Source organism: Crinia signifera, chromosome 19 (assembly GCF_055691185.1).
Source record: "Crinia signifera chromosome 19, ASM5569118v1, whole genome shotgun sequence".
NCBI lineage: Eukaryota > Metazoa > Chordata > Amphibia > Anura > Myobatrachidae > Crinia > Crinia signifera.
In genome coordinates, this window is record NC_139226.1 from 26668909 (window position 1) to 26687095 (window position 18187).

Below are 18187 nucleotides of genomic sequence, written 5' to 3' on the forward strand. Positions count from 1 at the left end.
CGGGCATCGCGGCCATTGAATGCACTAAAAATCGGGTGCGACGCGACCGACGCGATGCCCGCGATTTCCCATAGGGATCAATGTTAAATTTCTCAATTGACCCGATTTTACTGTTTAATGCCTCAATTGACCCGATTTTTCCATAGGAATCAATGTGAAATGGCCCACAGAGGCCAAATAGGCACCCTAAAGTGTGAAATGGCCCCCACAATTGTTAACGCCACCCCACGATCAACGACCCGGATACCTTCACAGGTAAACGCGTCCCTTCGCGGGCTTCACAGGTATCCGCGTCCCCACGCGGGGCTCGCTGCGCTCGCCACGCTTCGGGCTCGGTGGCTCGCTGCGCTCGCCACACTATTCTATTCTCAACTCCACGCCGACGTGGATAGTGGGGGTATGAAAAGGTCGTAGGACGCGTACCGCCGCCCCTCGCGGGCTCGCTGCGCTCACCACGCTTCGGGTTCACGTTGATCGTGGGGTGGCGTTAACAATTTGGGGGGCCATTTCACACTTTAGGGTGCCTATTTGGCCTCTGTGGGCCATTTAACATTGTTTCCTATGAAAAAATCGGGTCAATTGAGGCATTGAACAGAAAAATCGGGTCAATTGAGACATTTAACATTGTTCCCTATGGGAAATCGTGGGCATCGCGTCGGTCGCGTCGCACCCGATTTTTTAGTGCATTCAATGCCCGCGATGGCCGCGATGGGCGCCGTGCTAGGTAAAGAGTACCAATTATTGTAGCTTGGAATAATACTTAGAACATCTGGACATGAAAAATATATATTTTATTACAAAAACAGAATATAAGACAATGAGTCCGACGCAATCACCGTATACTACTCCAGAAGCGGGCAGTGCATTACTATTGTCAGTAGAATTTCATTCTGGGATACACCCAGTCAGACCCTGCGTTGTCCATGAGCACCTTGCTTATAGATGAATGACCGCTAAATGAGTTTTCCTGCAGTAGAGAGTGTGAGTATGGGGATATCATTTGGGCTATTTCCCTTAACTGATTGGGCTGTTCAAAGTGCAATGTTCCATATGGCAAGCCCTCGCGGCTGTTCCAACTTGCGCCTGGATCATACTCAATAATGCCTATGTGTATGGATTCCTCTCTTAATAAAGATGGCGGACTCCAAAAACTAAGGTACCTGGAATCGCGGACGTTCCTCCTTTTGCACATATCATTGGTGGGCAATATCCCATGATGGTAGCCTGCTCTTAGTTGGGGGGACCTTTGTCCTTTTACTTTTCTTGAATCCCAGGTTTGTTCAAACTGGAAGTCTTCTGGGGCGGCAAGGGTTCTACCTTCCAGCATCTCTGGAAAAATATTGTGGTGGGTTCCAAAATGGTTTACTGAATGAGTCCTCTGCGAACTTTGTTCCCTGTGAGACAATCTAGTTCCTGGGGGGAAAACATCAAATATTTTGGTACTGGGTGATTTCTGTGCAGTGCAGAACCAGATGTTTGGGAGGACATCCGATTTCTCGCTGGAGAAACAGCCTGTGGTACTTAGGCCTGGTTGATTGAGCTGGTCTGAAGGATCATCTAGTAAGGGCTGTCTAGTTACAAACTCTTGCTCAGTCACCTTCGGACGGTGGAAGAGTTGGTGGACATCACGTGTGGGAGACAATGGAGGTTCAAAATCATCATGTGCTGAGGTCCATCTTACTGGAGGCCTATCAGTGCCTAATGATGGGTTGTGCATCTTGTTGGGTCTCCGGGCCCTGCAGAAACTTAAAGTGTTCCTGTCTTGTTTGCTTAGTTTGGGAATGTTTGAGGGGGTGATATTAAACATATTTTGGGAATCCTCAGCTGCTATGGGCTGGGACAGGTGAGTGGGTTTATTACCAGATCCAGAATTTACATGCTGGTGGAGGTCATCTGTGATCTTCTGCTGGTTTTCGAGAGTAACCTACATTGTGCAAGTGGTAAAAGCCATCAGTACTGAAAACATAATAAATCCTATCAATACCACACTGGCAAGTTAATTTTAGTAGGCAGCTGAAAGTCTAACAATGTGCATCACTGTACTGATATTCTCCTTATGGGAGCTGGCCAGAGTGCAGGGGAGGAAGAGAAGACCTCTAGTGAATAATGTTCTCTTTGGTCAATTCTCCCACCTATCAGTGATTTATGATACTGTTAAAGAAGGGGGGGGGGGGGGTTCTCCAATGGTAGAGCCACACGTCACTCGACAAGGAACGAGTGATTTTCTTGCATTCTATTTTGTCACAGGAAGAGACCATGGTGGCTGTGCCAAGAGGGGTGAGTGTGCCATTTTGCTTTTCTTCTTGCCATCTTAGCAGGCATTTCCATTAGTGAATCCCATACTAGCCATTGCTATAAATGGACACCTGATTGGAGAATACTGTAAAAGGACACTGCCTCTAAGAGGTGACTTACAGAATGTTACTGTTAATGGGCATTCTAATAGGCATTACAACTGTTTGTCCTTTATGTCACACTGCATGAAATGTAGAAACATATTGGATGACCAACAAATGGTCACATTGCCTAGTTTTTTACTAGCCTATTAGTACTACATTACACTGCCCTATCCCCAAATATTCAGCGTCTATCCATAATTCTACCGTCCCAGTAAGACCCATGGCTTGTCTAATACCCAGTCACATGTAAAGGTAATAGCGGAGAATCTGCCCCTATGTGTCCATTTACTCCACATAGCCAATACATACACACAGCCAATATACACACACACACAGCCTATATACACACAGACTATATACACATAAAGCCAATATACACACAGATTATATACACACATATAGCCTATATACACTCAGCCAATATACACACACAGCCAATACACACACACAGCCAATACATACACACAGCCAATATACACACACAGCCTATATACACACAGACTATATACACATAAAGCCAATATACACACAGATTATATACACACATATAGCCTATATACACTCAGCCAATATACACACACAGCCAATACACACACACAGCCAATACATACACACAGCCAATATACACACACAGCCTATATACACACAGACTATATACACATAAAGCCAATATACACACAGATTATATACACACATATAGCCTATATACACACAGCCAATATACACACACAGCCTATATACACACAAAGCCTATATACACACAAAGCCTATATACACACACAGCCTATATATACACATATACAGCCAATATACACACACAGCCTATATATACACACATACAGCCAATATACACATACAGCTTATATACACACACACACACACACACAGCGACACACATAGCCTATATACACACAGCCAATATACACACACAGCCTATATACACAAAAAGCCTATATACACACACAGCCAATATACACATACAACGCATGTACACATACAGCCAATATATACACACACAGCCTATATACACATACACCCTATATACACATACATTCTACATACACATACACCCTATATACACATACAGCCTATATGCACATACAACCTACATACATATACAGCCTACATCAGGGTTGCCGACTTTTACAATCTCCTCTCCGGGAGAAGCTTGGAGAGGAGACTGTCAGCAGCACTTCTGGGGGCGGGGCTTGATGGAGACATCATCAGTCCCTGCCCCCAGTAATGCAAATACCGCAATACGAGGTTCTCCTGCGAGGGGGCGGGGCTAAATATGTGTGATTTGCATATTTAACCCCGCCCCTTCCACCGAAAAGCGGCAATTTAAAGCTTCCGCCACCACCGGGTACATGAGAGGGGGAGGGTACAGCCGGAATCCGGGAGGGTTGCCCACCTTTCTGGGGGGCCGGGAGGGGGGCCCGATTTTCGGGATCCTCCCGACCATTCCGGGAGGGTTGGCAACCCTGGCCTACATACACATACACCCTATATACACATACAGCCTACATAAACATACAGCCTACATACACATACAGCCTATATACACATACACCCTATATACAGATACAGCCTACATACACATACACCCTATATTCACATACAGCCTACATACACATACACCCTATATACACATACACCCTATATACACATACACCCTATATACACATACACCATATATACACATACAGCCTACATACACATACACCCTATATACACATACACCCTATATACACATACAGCCTACATACACATACACTCTATATACACATACACCCTATATACACATACAGCATACATACACATACAGCCTATATACACATACACCCTATATACACATACAGCATACATACACATACAGCCTATATACACATACACCCTATATACACATACAGCATACATACACATACAGCCTATATACACATGCATATGCAGCATGAATACTGTATATGCTGCAAGAACAGAATGGGACATATAGACCAGGTCAGCGCACCCCGGCCTGTGTCAGAAGCTCACCGTCTTAATGAGTGTGTGGACAGGACTGTCGCTGGGCAATGATAAGAAGTAGTTGGAGGACGTCTGAGGCTGCTGGACACATTTGCCGGCATCTCCGCCACTGGCACATTTCCATCTTGGGTCTTCCAGCCTATCAGCATGAAATACTACACAATAGGAAAAGGCTGTTATTAGTGTGATGTACGTACTGTACCATACCTGCTTCGCTGCTTCGGAGGGTGAGCGCTATGTGATATGCAACATTCCTTACCGGAAGGCTAAGCACACTAGTAACACATGCTAAGACACTGGTGCATTCATAAAGTACATTCAAATAAAGATCTAAACATATGCCTAGGTCAATGCGTATGCTATCAGTAGCGCACGCAGGGGGGGGTTTCCGAGTACCCAGAAACCCACCCAGGAATCTAAGGGCCATTGTCTGAAAGCTGAGGGTCCCTCTTTCCAAGAGTACAAGAATTTTTTAAATCGGACCTTGGGAACTGGAGATATCTGACTTCAAAGCAGTGGTCCCCATCCAAGCCTGTTAATTGCTGTTCCCAGTCAGATATTTCAGGTTCTGTCTGACGTAGAGTTTTTCTGAGGATATATTCCAAAATCTGGGACTCTCCCCTTTGAAGGAAACTAAAAGCTTGTCTCTACTGTTCCCAGAACCAGAGATATCAGCCTTCAAGCAGCTGGTTACTGCTCCAGCTCCACACACCTGGTATGTAGTTATATATATACTCCTTGGCAGATTGCTCTGCCTCCTGAACTCTGATCCCCTCGTCCCCAACACCATTTGGTAGGTGGGATTCTCTAGTTTTTAATTCCATTACAATCTATGAAATCTATTTACGGGAACTGGAGATATCTGCAGTCAAGGAAGTTGTCCTCCCACCAGAAAATTATGAATAATGAGCCCACTCCACTATACACCCCTCCAGTGCATATTAAACATCCTCTACCACCCTGGAAGTTATGTATCAGGGCCCCTTCATTCAGCCCAATGCCCCCTTCTCCCACCATCTGTGCAGTAAAGGGGTAATTAGTGGAAATTACTGATCCAGACCCTACATGCTGAGCGGTTGATATAATACCCCCTACCACCCGCGGGACATCAAAACATATACTGGGTCACCTAAGTGTCCATCTCCGTACTTTGCTCCGCACCTCTGGAAACCCCCTTCTGAAAATCCTGCGTTTGCCCCTGGCTATGTGGTTGCTAATAGCAGTTTTACTTGCATATAAAAAGTGAATAAAGTCACATACACTGCTGTATTCCCAAAAACTTGCAATCCAAGACTTCACTGAGACCCCGCAAAAGAGAACTACATAACATTCTGATATCTACTGTGCAGCGGGACAGACCGGCCTGCATACCACTGTGATGTCTACTGTACAGCGGGACAGACCAGCCTGCATAGCACTGTGATGTCTACTGTACAGCGATACAGACCGGCCTGCATAGCACTGTGATGTCTACTGTACAGCGGGACAGACCGGCCTGCATAGCACTGTGATGTCTACTGTACAGCGGGACAGACCGGCCTGCATAGCACTGTGATGTCTACTGTACAGCGAGACAGACTGACCTGCATACCACTGTGATGTCTACAGTACAGCGGGACAGACCGGCCTGCATACCACTGTGATGTCTACTGTACAGCGAGACAGACCGGCCTGCATAGCACTGTGATGTCTACTGTACAGCGGGACAGACCGGCCTGCATACCACTGTGATGTCTACTGTACAGCGGGACAGACCGGCCTGCATAGCACTGTGATGTCTACTGTACAGCGGGACAGACCGGCCTGCATAGCACTGTGATGTCTACTGTACAGCGGGACAGATCGGCCTGCATACCACTGTGATGTCTACTGTACAGCGAGACAGACCGGCCTGCATAGCACTGTGATGTCTACTGTACAGCGGGACAGACCGGCCTGCATAGCACTGTGATGTCTACTGTACAGCGGGACAGACCGGCCTGCATAGCACTGTGATGTCTACTGTACAGCGGGACAGACCGGCCTGCATACCACTGTGATGTCTACTGTACAGCGGGACAGACTGGCCTGCATAGCACTGTGATGTCTACTGTACAGCGAGACAGAGCAGCCTGCATAGCACTGTGATGTCTACTGTACAGCGAGACAGACCAGCCTGCATAGCACTGTGATGTCTACTGTACAGCGAGACAGACTGGCCTGCATACCACTGTGATGTCTACTGTTCAGCTGGACAGACCGGCCTGCTTACCACTGTGATGTCTACTGTACAGCGAAACAGAGCAGCCTGCATACCACTGTGATGTCTACTGTACAGCGAGACAGAGCAGCCTGCATACCACTGTGATGTCTACTGTACAGCGGGACAGACTAACTGCATAGCACTGTGATGTCTACTGTACAGCGAGACAGACCAGCCTGCATAGCACTGTGATGTCTACAGTACAGCGGGACAGACTGGCCTGCATACCACTGTGATGTCTACTGTACTGCGGGACAGACTGGCCTGCATACCACTGTGGTGTCTACTGTACTGCGGGACAGACTGGCCTGCATACCACTATGATGTCTACTGTACAGCGGGACAGACCGGCCTGCATACCACTGTGATGTATACTTTACAGCGAGACAGACCGGCCTGCATAGCACTGTGATGTCTACTGTACAGCGGGACAGACCGGCCTGCATACCACTGTGATGTCTACTGTACAGCGGGACAGACCGGCCTGCATACCACTGTGATGTCTACTGTACAGCGGGACAGACCGGCCTGCATAGCACTGTGATGTCTACTGTACAGCGGGACAGACCGGCCTGCATACCACTGTGATGTATACTTTACAGCGAGACAGACCGGCCTGCATAGCACTGTGATGTCTACTGTACAGCGGGACAGACTGGCCTGCATACCACTGTGATGTCTACTGTACAGCGAGACAGACCGGCCTGCATAGCACTGTGATGTCTACTGTACAGCGATACAGACCGGCCTGCATACCACTGTGATGTCTACTGTACAGCGGGACAGACCGGCCTGCATACCACTGTGATGTCTACTGTACAGCGGGACAGACCGGCCTGCATAGCACTGTGATGTCTACTGTACAGCGAGACAGACCGGCCTGCATAGCACTGTGATGTCTACTGTACAGCGAGACAGACCGGCCTGCATAGCACTGTGATGTCTACTGTACAGCGATACAGACCGGCCTGCATAGCACTGTGATGTCTACTGTACAGCGATACAGACCGGCCTGCATAGCACTGTGATGTCTACTGTACAGCGGGACAGACCGGCCTGCATAGCACTGTGATGTCTACTGTACAGCGAGACAGACCGGCCTGCATAGCACTGTGATGTCTACTGTACAGCGAGACAGACCAGCCTGCATAGCACTGTGATGTCTACTGTACAGCGGGACAGACCGGCCTGCATAGCACTGTGATGTCTACTGTACAGCGAGACAGACCGGCCTGCATAGCACTGTGATGTCTACTGTACAGCGGGACAGACCGGCCTGCATAGCACTGTGATGTCTACTGTACAGCGAGACAGACCGGCCTGCATAGCACTGTGATGTCTACTGTACAGCGAGACAGACTGGCCTGCATAGCACTGTGATGTCTACTGTACAGCGGGACAGACCGCCTGCATAGCACTGTGATGTCTACTGTACAGCGGGACAGACCGGCCTGCATAGCACTGTGATGTCTACTGTACAGCGGGACAGACCGGCCTGCATAGCACTGTGATGTCTACTGTACAGCGGGACAGACCGCCTGCATAGCACTGTGATGTCTACTGTACAGCGGGACAGACCGGCCTGCATAGCACTGTGATGTCTACTGTACAGCGGGACAGACCGCCTGCATAGCACTGTGATGTCTACTGTACAGCGAGACAGACCGGCCTGCATAGCACTGTGATGTCTACTGTACAGCGGGACAGACCGGCCTGCATAGCACTGTGATGTCTACTGTACAGCGGGACAGACCGGCCTGCATAGCACTGTGATGATGTCTACTGTACAGCGGGACAGACTGGCCTGCATACCACTGTGATGTCTACTGTACAGCGATACAGACCGGCCTGCATAGCACTGTGATGTCTACTGTACAGCGGGACAGACCGGCCTGCATAGCACTGTGATGTCTACTGTACAGCGAGACAGACCGGCCTGCATAGCACTGTGATGTCTACTGTACAGCGGGACAGACCGGCCTGCATAGCACTGTGATGTCTACTGTACACAACCTAACCCTAAGCCCCCTAAGTGTCTAACCCTGCCTGTAGCCTGACCCTATGTTTGTATGTATGTTTCTCTCACAGTTCACCAGTTTTGGCTTTAGTTTGTAATAAGCGTCTTAGATGATACAGGATTTGTTACCAACCCTTCAATCAATGATGTTACAAAACCACATTGAGAACGTGCCAAGTAGTTCTGTGTTTGCAGAGTGATTTGTGTGACACGTCCGGCGCTGGTCTGCGGCAGGCAGTATGGAAGCTACAGCAGGGTGACCTACTTTGTACAGAGAGCAGGATAATGCAGAACTCCGTCCTAGCCCGCGCCTTATCACCAGCCGCAACGCAGCTCTGCTTCCCAAATGCAAACATTAATATTAACAAGTTGCTGAAGGGACAGTCGTATGTAAATCAACAGCTGCAATGAGAAAGCGGATTGTCTGCGGAGGACGATAGAGGAAACCAGAGCGGTTGGTAGATGGAGGAGAGGGATTATAGGCTGCGTGGGCACTGATAACATGAGAAACTACTACAATTTAATAAATGAACATTTTCACATTAGTCTAGGCCAAGTACAGTAATCATTTATCAGCGGTTATTTATATTGCACCAACACATCACGTGGTGCTGTACAATAAGGTATCGATGCGCTGACACAATACATACGGGACCTTATTCTGGTCCATTTGCACGGGGCCGATATTTTACACATATGGTGTATCTGGCTGGGCAGGGGGTTCCCCTGGAGCCCTCCCCAGATGTGGCCGCTGGGCAGTGCAGTCAGGCTGACCACACACCGCACAGACATCACATGACAGCTAGATCCCCGCCCCTGTGGGTGCTGCTCAGTATGGGTAGGGGTCATTGGGGTGACCATTGAAGGTCAAAATGGCTTAGGTTGACACACGAAATAGGTCGACACAAAAATAGGTTGACAGGGTTGGAAGGTCGAGACACAAGCATTAGGTCCACAATGGCAAGGTTGACAGTCAAAAGGTTGACATGAGTTTTTCAAGTTTTTTTGTCCCGAATGTCGACATGCACATGTCGGCTAAAACACACTGAAAAACTCACGGCGACCTTTTGACTGTTGACCGTACCATTGTCGACCTAATGCTTGTGTCGACCTTCCAACCCGGTCAACCTATTTTCGTGTGTTGACCTACGACATGTCCACCTTCAGTGGTCAACCCGATGCATGTCAACCTAAATAGGGCCGGATCCTGTTTTGCATGTGTCAGTGTAATCCTGGGGGCTATTATCGCGCCCAGATTGTATTAAATATGTGATCATTGATAAATGGCTGGGAGGAGAGAACCCTGAGGGGATACCATCGGCGGATACAGGGGCCTGATTCAGGTTTGCTAGCAAAGCACACAGCCAGTATTTACCCTGCACAGAAAATATATAACAAATCCAACTCTCTCTGCACATGTTACATCTGCCCCACCTGCAGTGCACATGGTATTGCCCAGTTGTTGCTTTTTTTTTGCTTTGCTAAAATTGGGGCAGATGTATTAAGCCTTAACAAGAGATAAATGCAAGGGTGATAAGGAGAGATGAACGTCCAGCCAATCAGCTCCTTACTGACTTTTTCAAACACAGTCTGTAACAAGGCAGTTGGCAGGTGATTGGCTGGACGTTTATTTCTCTTTATCACCCTGGCATTTATCTCTTGTTGAGGATTAATACATCTGCCCCAATGCCGGATCAGGCCGATAGTCAGAGGCGGTAATCAGGCATCAGTAACAGCAAGGAGAATGAGGATATTTGAGAAGACTAATACCCCTTTTACACCAAGGAATAACCCGGATTGGACCCAGGTCAACGTTGGTGTAAAAGGGGTCAACCCAGGTTCAGTAACACTGGTCTCCTACCCAGGTCCTGACCAGGGTTGAACACTGGTTGGACCTGGGTCGTGGGCGGTGTAAATGGTCCCAACCCAGGTTGGGACATCCGGGTAGTGCTGAAAGGATACCAGAAGTGCTGGACGCCTTTCCACAGTGCGCTGCAGTGGCAAAAGACAGCAGCCAGGAAGGATACGGGCAGTGCACACAGAAATCATAATTGGATGCAGTATCATTTATATATTTTTTTGGGGGGGGGGGGGGCTGGGGGGAGCACATGAGAGATTCGGTCTACTGCTGCATGGGGAAGGAGCTGGGGAGAGCACATGGGTGATGCTTCACATTTATACCGCTATGTGCGCTTGAGCACTGAATAAAACTTTTTGAAAAATATTTTACAAAATAAACAAACCAACATTTTTCAATGCTAACTTGTCATATCTTTTAATATTTATTTAAAATCATTGAGGGAAGGTTGGATGGCAGTTTATCAGTCCTAAAATGGACATTTTTAATGTCATCCATAGGAAAAAGCAGTGCTGACCCAGGTTCAGTGTAAACGGCGCAGACCTGGGTCCGACCTGGGTCACAGTAATGGGGTATGAAGCTGGGTCCAACCCTGGAAACTCCTGTGTTCAAAGACCAGGGTCCGACCAGGGATTTTGGTGTAAAAGGGGTATAAATGGATGTTGGTTACAAGCAGATGTCAGCAAGGAAAAGGGGAGATAAGTGGAAACGGGTGAAGGTGGATATAATATATTTGGGGTGGTCCGGGGAGCATTAGCGCTTAGTGAAGACTGCATGAGGTCCAGGTTAGGGGGAGGCACCACCTGCAGCAGAGAGCGGTCTAGCCGCAGTGAGCAGAGGAGGGAGAGGAGGTAACAGGAGATGCTGCATGATGGGTTAGCCGGGCTACGTACTGATAGAGGGGGAACATAAACTGATCCGGGCTGTGCAGGACAATGGCGGAAGTGATGGAGTAGAGGCCTCCGCAGCTTGGTAACGCAGACCAGGACCCTGACAATCAGGCTGAATGGGAGCAGCAGCAAAGCAGATATGACAACAGCTAGTCTTCATTCTAGCACCCGCTATCTTTGAAAACCCATGCAGTTCCTCTTCCCTGCCTGGGGTGTCGCTGTCTGCTGTAGTGCTTCTAGCACATGGTGGTCTGTATATCAGCACTGATAAGCAAACCATACCTGTGCTAGAAACACCACAGCAGACAGCGACACCCCAGGCAGGGAAGAGGAACTGTATAGTCTCAATGCTGTCCTCAATGCTGCAGCCAGGCTTATCTTCCTCTCCCGCCGCTCTAATTCTGCCACTCCCCTTCAACAAAATCTGCACTGGCTTCCATTCCCCTACAGAATCCTCTTCAAACACCTCACACTCACATACAGGGCCATCTCTAATTCCATTGCTCCATATATCTCTAACCTCATCTCCATTCATACACCCTCCCGCCCTCTACGGTCGGCTGACGACTGTCGTCTCTCCTCCACCCTGATCACTGCTTCCCATGCTAGAGTACAGGACTTTGCCCGTGCTGCACCCCTTCAGTGGAACGCACTCCCTCGCTCCATTAGACTCTCCTCGATCTTGCAAAGCTTCAAACGGGCACTGAAAACTCACCTATTCATCAAAGCGTACCCTTCCACTGCATAAACTAGCTGGTTCTCCGACCCCTTGCCTGTTTACATCCTGCTATCTAACCACCACCGACTCACGTGCACCTCTTGTAATCTGTCTGTCTCCCCTTCCTACTAGATTGTAAGCTCCTCTGAGCAGGGCCCTCTTCCCTCCTGTTGTCAAAGCCCTCTTCTCTTCACATCGTCACTCACAGCTCTCCTATACTCAAACACTCAGTGACCATCTTTGTCCGCATACTCATCTCCATCATTGGCCTCAAGCCTCTAGTTGTATGTTGATTGAGTCCTCACTACTTATATTTAAGCTGTAATGTGTATTGAACTGTGGCGCTCTTTATTTGTACTCCTATTTTTGTTATTTATTCAATGTTATGCCAAGTTTTGTCTCCCTGTATTGTTCCTTTGTACGGCTCTGCGAAGCACTTGTGGCGCCTTATAAATAAAAGTATAATAATAATAATAATAATAATAATAATAACTGTATGGGTTTTCAAAGATAGAGGGTGCTAGAATGAACACTACAACAGCAATGACATATAAGCACTGTGGCTCCAGCAGCTGTAAACTGTGGCACAGTGCTTCTGTAAATCCTTAGAACAGCCTAGCTGATGATGATGAACCTCAGCACTACCGTGCTATATAAGAGCAGAATACACATGTTCCGTGCTTTGTATTGGTGACAATATGGGAGGGACAGAGCATCAAGCTGAGCTACACAGCAGCTACAGTAACCCGTATCTGCCATCCCAATGCCACTATAGAAAATTTTTTTTAGGATGTTATGTAAAAATATGCCGCAGAAACTAATCACTATGTATTTATACACATTCATGGGAACATCACTTTTATTGGACATGTATTGTACAGTTTTACCTTCATTGGTTTCAGCAATACAATGCACCAGCACTGTAAGTCACATATATATCCCACCATGGCCCTAGCTGTGCGGAGTTTGTATATACTCTCCGTGCTTGTGTGGGTTTCCTCCGGGTACTCCGGTTTCCCCCCACATTCCAAAAATATACTGGTAGGTTAATTAGCTACCAGCAAAAATTAACCCTAGAATGTCTGTGTGTGTGTGTACATGTGGTAGGGAATATAGATTGTAAGCTCCCCTGGGGCAGGGACTGATGTGAATGTTCATATATTCTCTGTACAGCGCTGCAGAATATGTGTGCGCTATATAAATAACAGGTAATAACTGGTAGTAAAAATATTATTGAGAATTTCTCTCAATTCCATTGTAAACAGCGACATCTTGTGGCCAATTAAGTAACAGCAAAATGTACGGTAAATGCACTCTGTATTAGTCTTCATTCTAGAACCTGCCATATTTGAAAACCCATGCAGTTCCTCTTCCCTGCATGGGGTGTCGCTGTCTGCTGTAGTGCCTCTAGCACAGTGGGGTCTGTATATCAGCACTGATATGTACGTTAAAATAGATCCGGACTATAGTTCGATATGCAGTTGGTCATCAGTCAATAGACTGACCACTATTGGTCGACACAACCAAAAAAGCCAACAAGAGTTTTTTCCAATTTCCCATTTTTAGAACGTAGATTTTGCTTTGCCTGCACGAGGCTGCCGGGGCCCGTCTGGTGCGCTGACTTGTACCCATGCCAGTTAATACATTCGTAATGGCCCACGGGTGTGACTCAGGCACACACCATACATGATGCACCTGCAGCGCAACTGGGCCACAATGACAGTGTTACATCTGTTGTGTTCATTGGGAACTTCCTGGGAGTGAAGACAAACTCTGTTATCACAATATAAAGCTGATAACTTCATTAGTTGGGACGAAACCTACAAAATAGTCATTAAATATACCACATAAAGAAATTTTGGTACTTGTTTCCTAGAACGGCCACAACGATTTAGATCGTTGTGGTCGGAAGATAAAAAATCGGTCGGTCGCATCGCATGCGATTTGGTCGCATGCGATGCGATCGACCGATTTTTCACCCGATTTTTTATTTTTTTCCACCCGATTTTTTGTAATTGCCCCCCCAAATGTTAGTAAGTGGGCTAGACCCCACGATAGACGTGAACCCGAAGCGTGGCGAGCGCAGAGAGCCCGCGAGGGGCGGCGGTACGCGTCCTCCGACCTTTTCATTCCCCTACTATCCACTAGGGCGTGGAGTGAGAATATAATAGTGTGGCGAGCGCAGCGAGCCACCGAGCCCGAAGCGTGGCGAGCGCAGCGAGCCCCGCGAGGGGACGCGTATAACTTCACAGGTATACGCGTCCCCTCGCGGGGCTCGCTGCGCTCGCCACGCTTCGGGCTCGGTGGCTCGCTGCGCTCGCCACACTATTATATTCTCACTCCACGCCCTAGTGGATAGTAGGGGAATGAAAAGGTCGGAGGACGCGTACCGCCGCCCCTCGCGGGCTCGCTGCGCTCGCCACGCTTCGGGTTTACGTCTATCGTGGGGTCATGGCGGGCACATAAAAAATGTGAAATGGGTCATATTGACCCATTTCACCTTTTTTATCATTTTTCCCTATGTGAGATGGACTTAATCAAGTCCATCTCATCTTGTGCCATTATAATGGCACAAGACCGACCGATTTCAATGTTAAAAGATTTTTTAACATTGAAGTCTATGGAAAAATCGGGTGAATCGGTCGGTCGCATCGCGGCCGATTTTAATTGGTCGCGACCGACCGATTGACCCGATTTCTGTCAATCAAAGTGAAAAATTAGTAAAAAATCGGCCACATCGGGAGGATCGTGTCCCTTAATTAAGAGCCACGATCCCTCACGATTGTGGCCGTTCTAGGAAACAAGTACCGAAATTTTTAATGACGTATCTAAAGGACTCATTACAACTCTCGGATGCTAGGCTGAATATAAGTTACCTTTACGGCTGAAATCCAACTCTCTCCTCACAGATGCTGGAAACAAGTTGGGTTGAACACCACACAGCTCCTTCACCTTTTCCGCTATAGATTTGCGAGTCTCGCTCACCAAGTTGCGGCCTGGGAACAGGGAACGTGATCTCAGCATGTTAATGATGTCCTCAGCCACCTCTAGTACCGGCTCCACCTGACTTCTGCAGGGAGAGGTTCTAGTTCTACCGCCTGGCGGTGTGATGTGACGAATATCCTCGTCACCTTGGAGGTACATTTCAGAGTTGTCCTCTGCCTCTCCCAGTTGCGTGTTTTCCACAGGCTTGTGATTCTGGACCTGTGCTTCTGGAGAGGTAAGTGTTTCTTGATCCTTTGTTTCCGGCAATGGAATACGGTCTAGACCAAGGTCCACCAGACTTTGTGGTGTTATTCTGTCCGGTTGTATTGTGCCGCCGCCGATGTCAGTCTTAGCTGGCTCAATCTCTGTCGCCTGCGTTACAAGTCTTCCCACATTGATGGATTTGATCTCTCGGTTGAATATCCCTTGGTGCTGGGTCAGACGACTATGCGTTATGAAGACTTGCTTTAAGTTACATGTGTCTTTTTCTGCAGGCTTACAGGCCATCTGAGAGCAGCTGGAACAAGAATTGATGTGGTATCTTTCCAGAAAGCCCTTGGGATAGGCTTTCTTCTGGAAGGTCTCTTTGTGCGACTTGAATTTAGCATTGTTGCGTTCCTTCTTTGTTTTCCACTTCTTCACTTTGGCGGTTTTGCTATTATTACTTTCGCTGACTTTTCCCTGATAGCCGCTGGCAGATAAGACCCGTGGTTCTGACCCAGCAGAGCTGGCAGCTAAGGCTTGAGTCTTCAGATGTTGCAGACAGCTGCTATGCTTATTCATTATGCCAGAGATTGCCTCGGGACATCACCTGTGACAGGGAAGAGGGAACGTAGAGTTAGGATACAGACAGGAAATAATTTGCAAAAGTGAGCAGAGAACATACAATTCACACCCATTCATTGAGCTGAAAAATAACCCTGACAATACTCTCTCCGAGTGTGAAATTATCCGGCCAACCTCAGTGCCACAACTTGAAATTCAGTTTTACTTTTTTTGACTGTCCCCCTGGAAAAGGCACCTAAGGTCTGAGCCCAACAGGCCCAGTGATAACGATACATGTAACCACTAGAAAATTGTGTGCCGAAACCTTGTTACAATGCCAGAAAACAAAACACAGTCTCTCTAAAGGTCCATACAAACGCGTCCAATCGATTTTCACGGGGGTGGACGGCTTTCCATAGCACGACAATTTGGAAAGCCGTCCAATTGGCTGGAAATGCCAGCAGATGACCAGGGTTGAACAGTGCTCTGACCCGGACCAAGGTGCAGTGTAAACAGTTAACCCGTGTCGAGTGACCCAGGTCCTCTTCACAGTATGAAGGAGGCAGCGCTGTCAGCCCCAACCCCATTGATGCTCCATCACTCAGCCCTGACCTCGTGTGATGTCTCCGACCCGGCAATAACCCGGGTCAGACGCGGAGCTTTCAGACCACAAATGCCAGGTCGCTCCATTGCACCAAAAGTTGTGCAAAGATTAGTGCAATTTTTTTTAAATTTGGCTCACAGTAAAAAATAATTATATTTATGCACAAACACATGTATTATATTCTTGCTGTACATTAGACAGCAGCAGGTCAATGCTCTCAGAGACCAGAGTTATTTACTCATTCTTGCCTACTTTTGAAAAAGTATCTCAGAGAGACTGTGAAGGTTACACATAGTGCCTGATTCAGGATACATCGGTCGGGGCCAATTCAGCCCCGTTTCCGATGAGGTCTGTGCCTGCACAATTTTAGCGACGTCAACAGTGGACGGGGAGGCGGCGGACGGCAGCGGGGTGGTCTGTTGCAACGGGGAGCGCAAGCCCCCTTCTGACGGATGGTGGGGCCTGGAGATTCTATCGCCAACCCTCGCAGTGCTGACAGGACATCTGTACAGCATATGAGATCATATGAGATCATCAGTACCATTTCCCTGCATTGGTTATAGGGCACAATGATCCCTACAGCTACATACATTTTCTGTAAGGTTTTTCTTAGTCACTTATATGGAACATGTGTAAAACATAATACATGAACAAGCCTGACACGTATAAGTGTCTTTTTTTCAACGAGTATAGTAGATCTTACTGACTGCTTGGGGCTTCTCCGCCTCTCCTCATTCGGCGACTTTCTCAGATTGAGGAAGCCGCTGAATGAGGAGAGGTGTAGAAACACATAATTGAGCTTATATCCATCACGTTGGTGTGAGGCGCCACCTCACTGTTCCTGTGGTGTTCCATTGAACTCGAAGTATTGGCTGCCGGCTAGAGAGTGCTTCTCTGGACCGCCTGTCAGAATTATCCTGCCTCACCATGGGAGGCTACCACTGAAAAAACTCATAGTGGTATAAAGGTATACAGGTGACTCTATTAAGGTTTGTGCCCACTGCCGTGTTATACATGATTATTGGAGAGAAGACTGTGCTATTGGTAAAAATGAACTTCATCCATTGATATAAACATTGTTTGATTATATCCATCCTCTTGCAGCCTCAATTGGAGCAGTTATAATAAATGAATGGACTGCAAATATAATTAAGTTGCGGATCATCAAGTGACCTTTATTAATTCCAGATTATTTTAGTGAATATATATGAATTGTGTGTGGATTTCATGAAATTGCTTTGTAATACTTTTTTTGTGTATTGTGATTATTGTTTATTAATTACATTTTTATTTGTTAAATATTAATCATGTATCCTAAATCAATTAAATTAATATAAAATTGTTTATTGTAACTTGTTGTGGTTATCCATAAATCCATATTGTGACCTGACAGCGCTCTTTAAAAGGAGTTATACACGGAGCCTATTGTTATTTATTGTTTGTTTTTGATGTTGTGTGTGTGTTTTGTGTGTGTGTAACCTCTCACACACAGGGGACCTGAGGATGCAGAGTGTGAATTCGGTTCCACTGTACACATTATTACCGATATATATCTGTGCTGCTAACTCCGGACCAAACATGGCGGTGCTGCAAGAGACGGTGACGGTGTCGAACGACTAGCGGTAGGAGGCGGAGCTATGTACGTCAAATAACCGGTGTGCCTCTGCTCCCCCCCCCCCCCCCCCCG

At 47.4% G+C, this 18187-nt stretch overlaps 1 protein-coding gene across 2 annotated transcripts; it reads right to left on the reverse strand.

Annotated features, from left to right (window-relative positions):
* Window positions 1-785: 785 nt before the first annotated feature.
* PRR19 (proline rich 19) lies at window positions 786-18151 on the reverse strand. Of its 2 annotated transcripts, none has more exons than XM_083162195.1 (4): window positions 18044-18151; window positions 15023-15942; window positions 4431-4576; window positions 786-1924 (listed from the first exon to the last, which is right to left on the reverse strand). In XM_083162195.1, exons 2-4 carry the CDS (start codon window positions 15912-15914, stop codon window positions 875-877), a joined length of 2088 nt encoding a protein of 695 aa, XP_083018321.1. In that variant the 5' UTR covers window positions 15915-15942; window positions 18044-18151; the 3' UTR covers window positions 786-874. The 2 variants fall into 2 exon arrangements, with proteins under 2 accessions (XP_083018321.1, XP_083018322.1); XM_083162196.1 differs by having other exon boundaries at window positions 1221-1413.
* Between the last annotated feature and the right edge of the window lie 36 nt (window positions 18152-18187).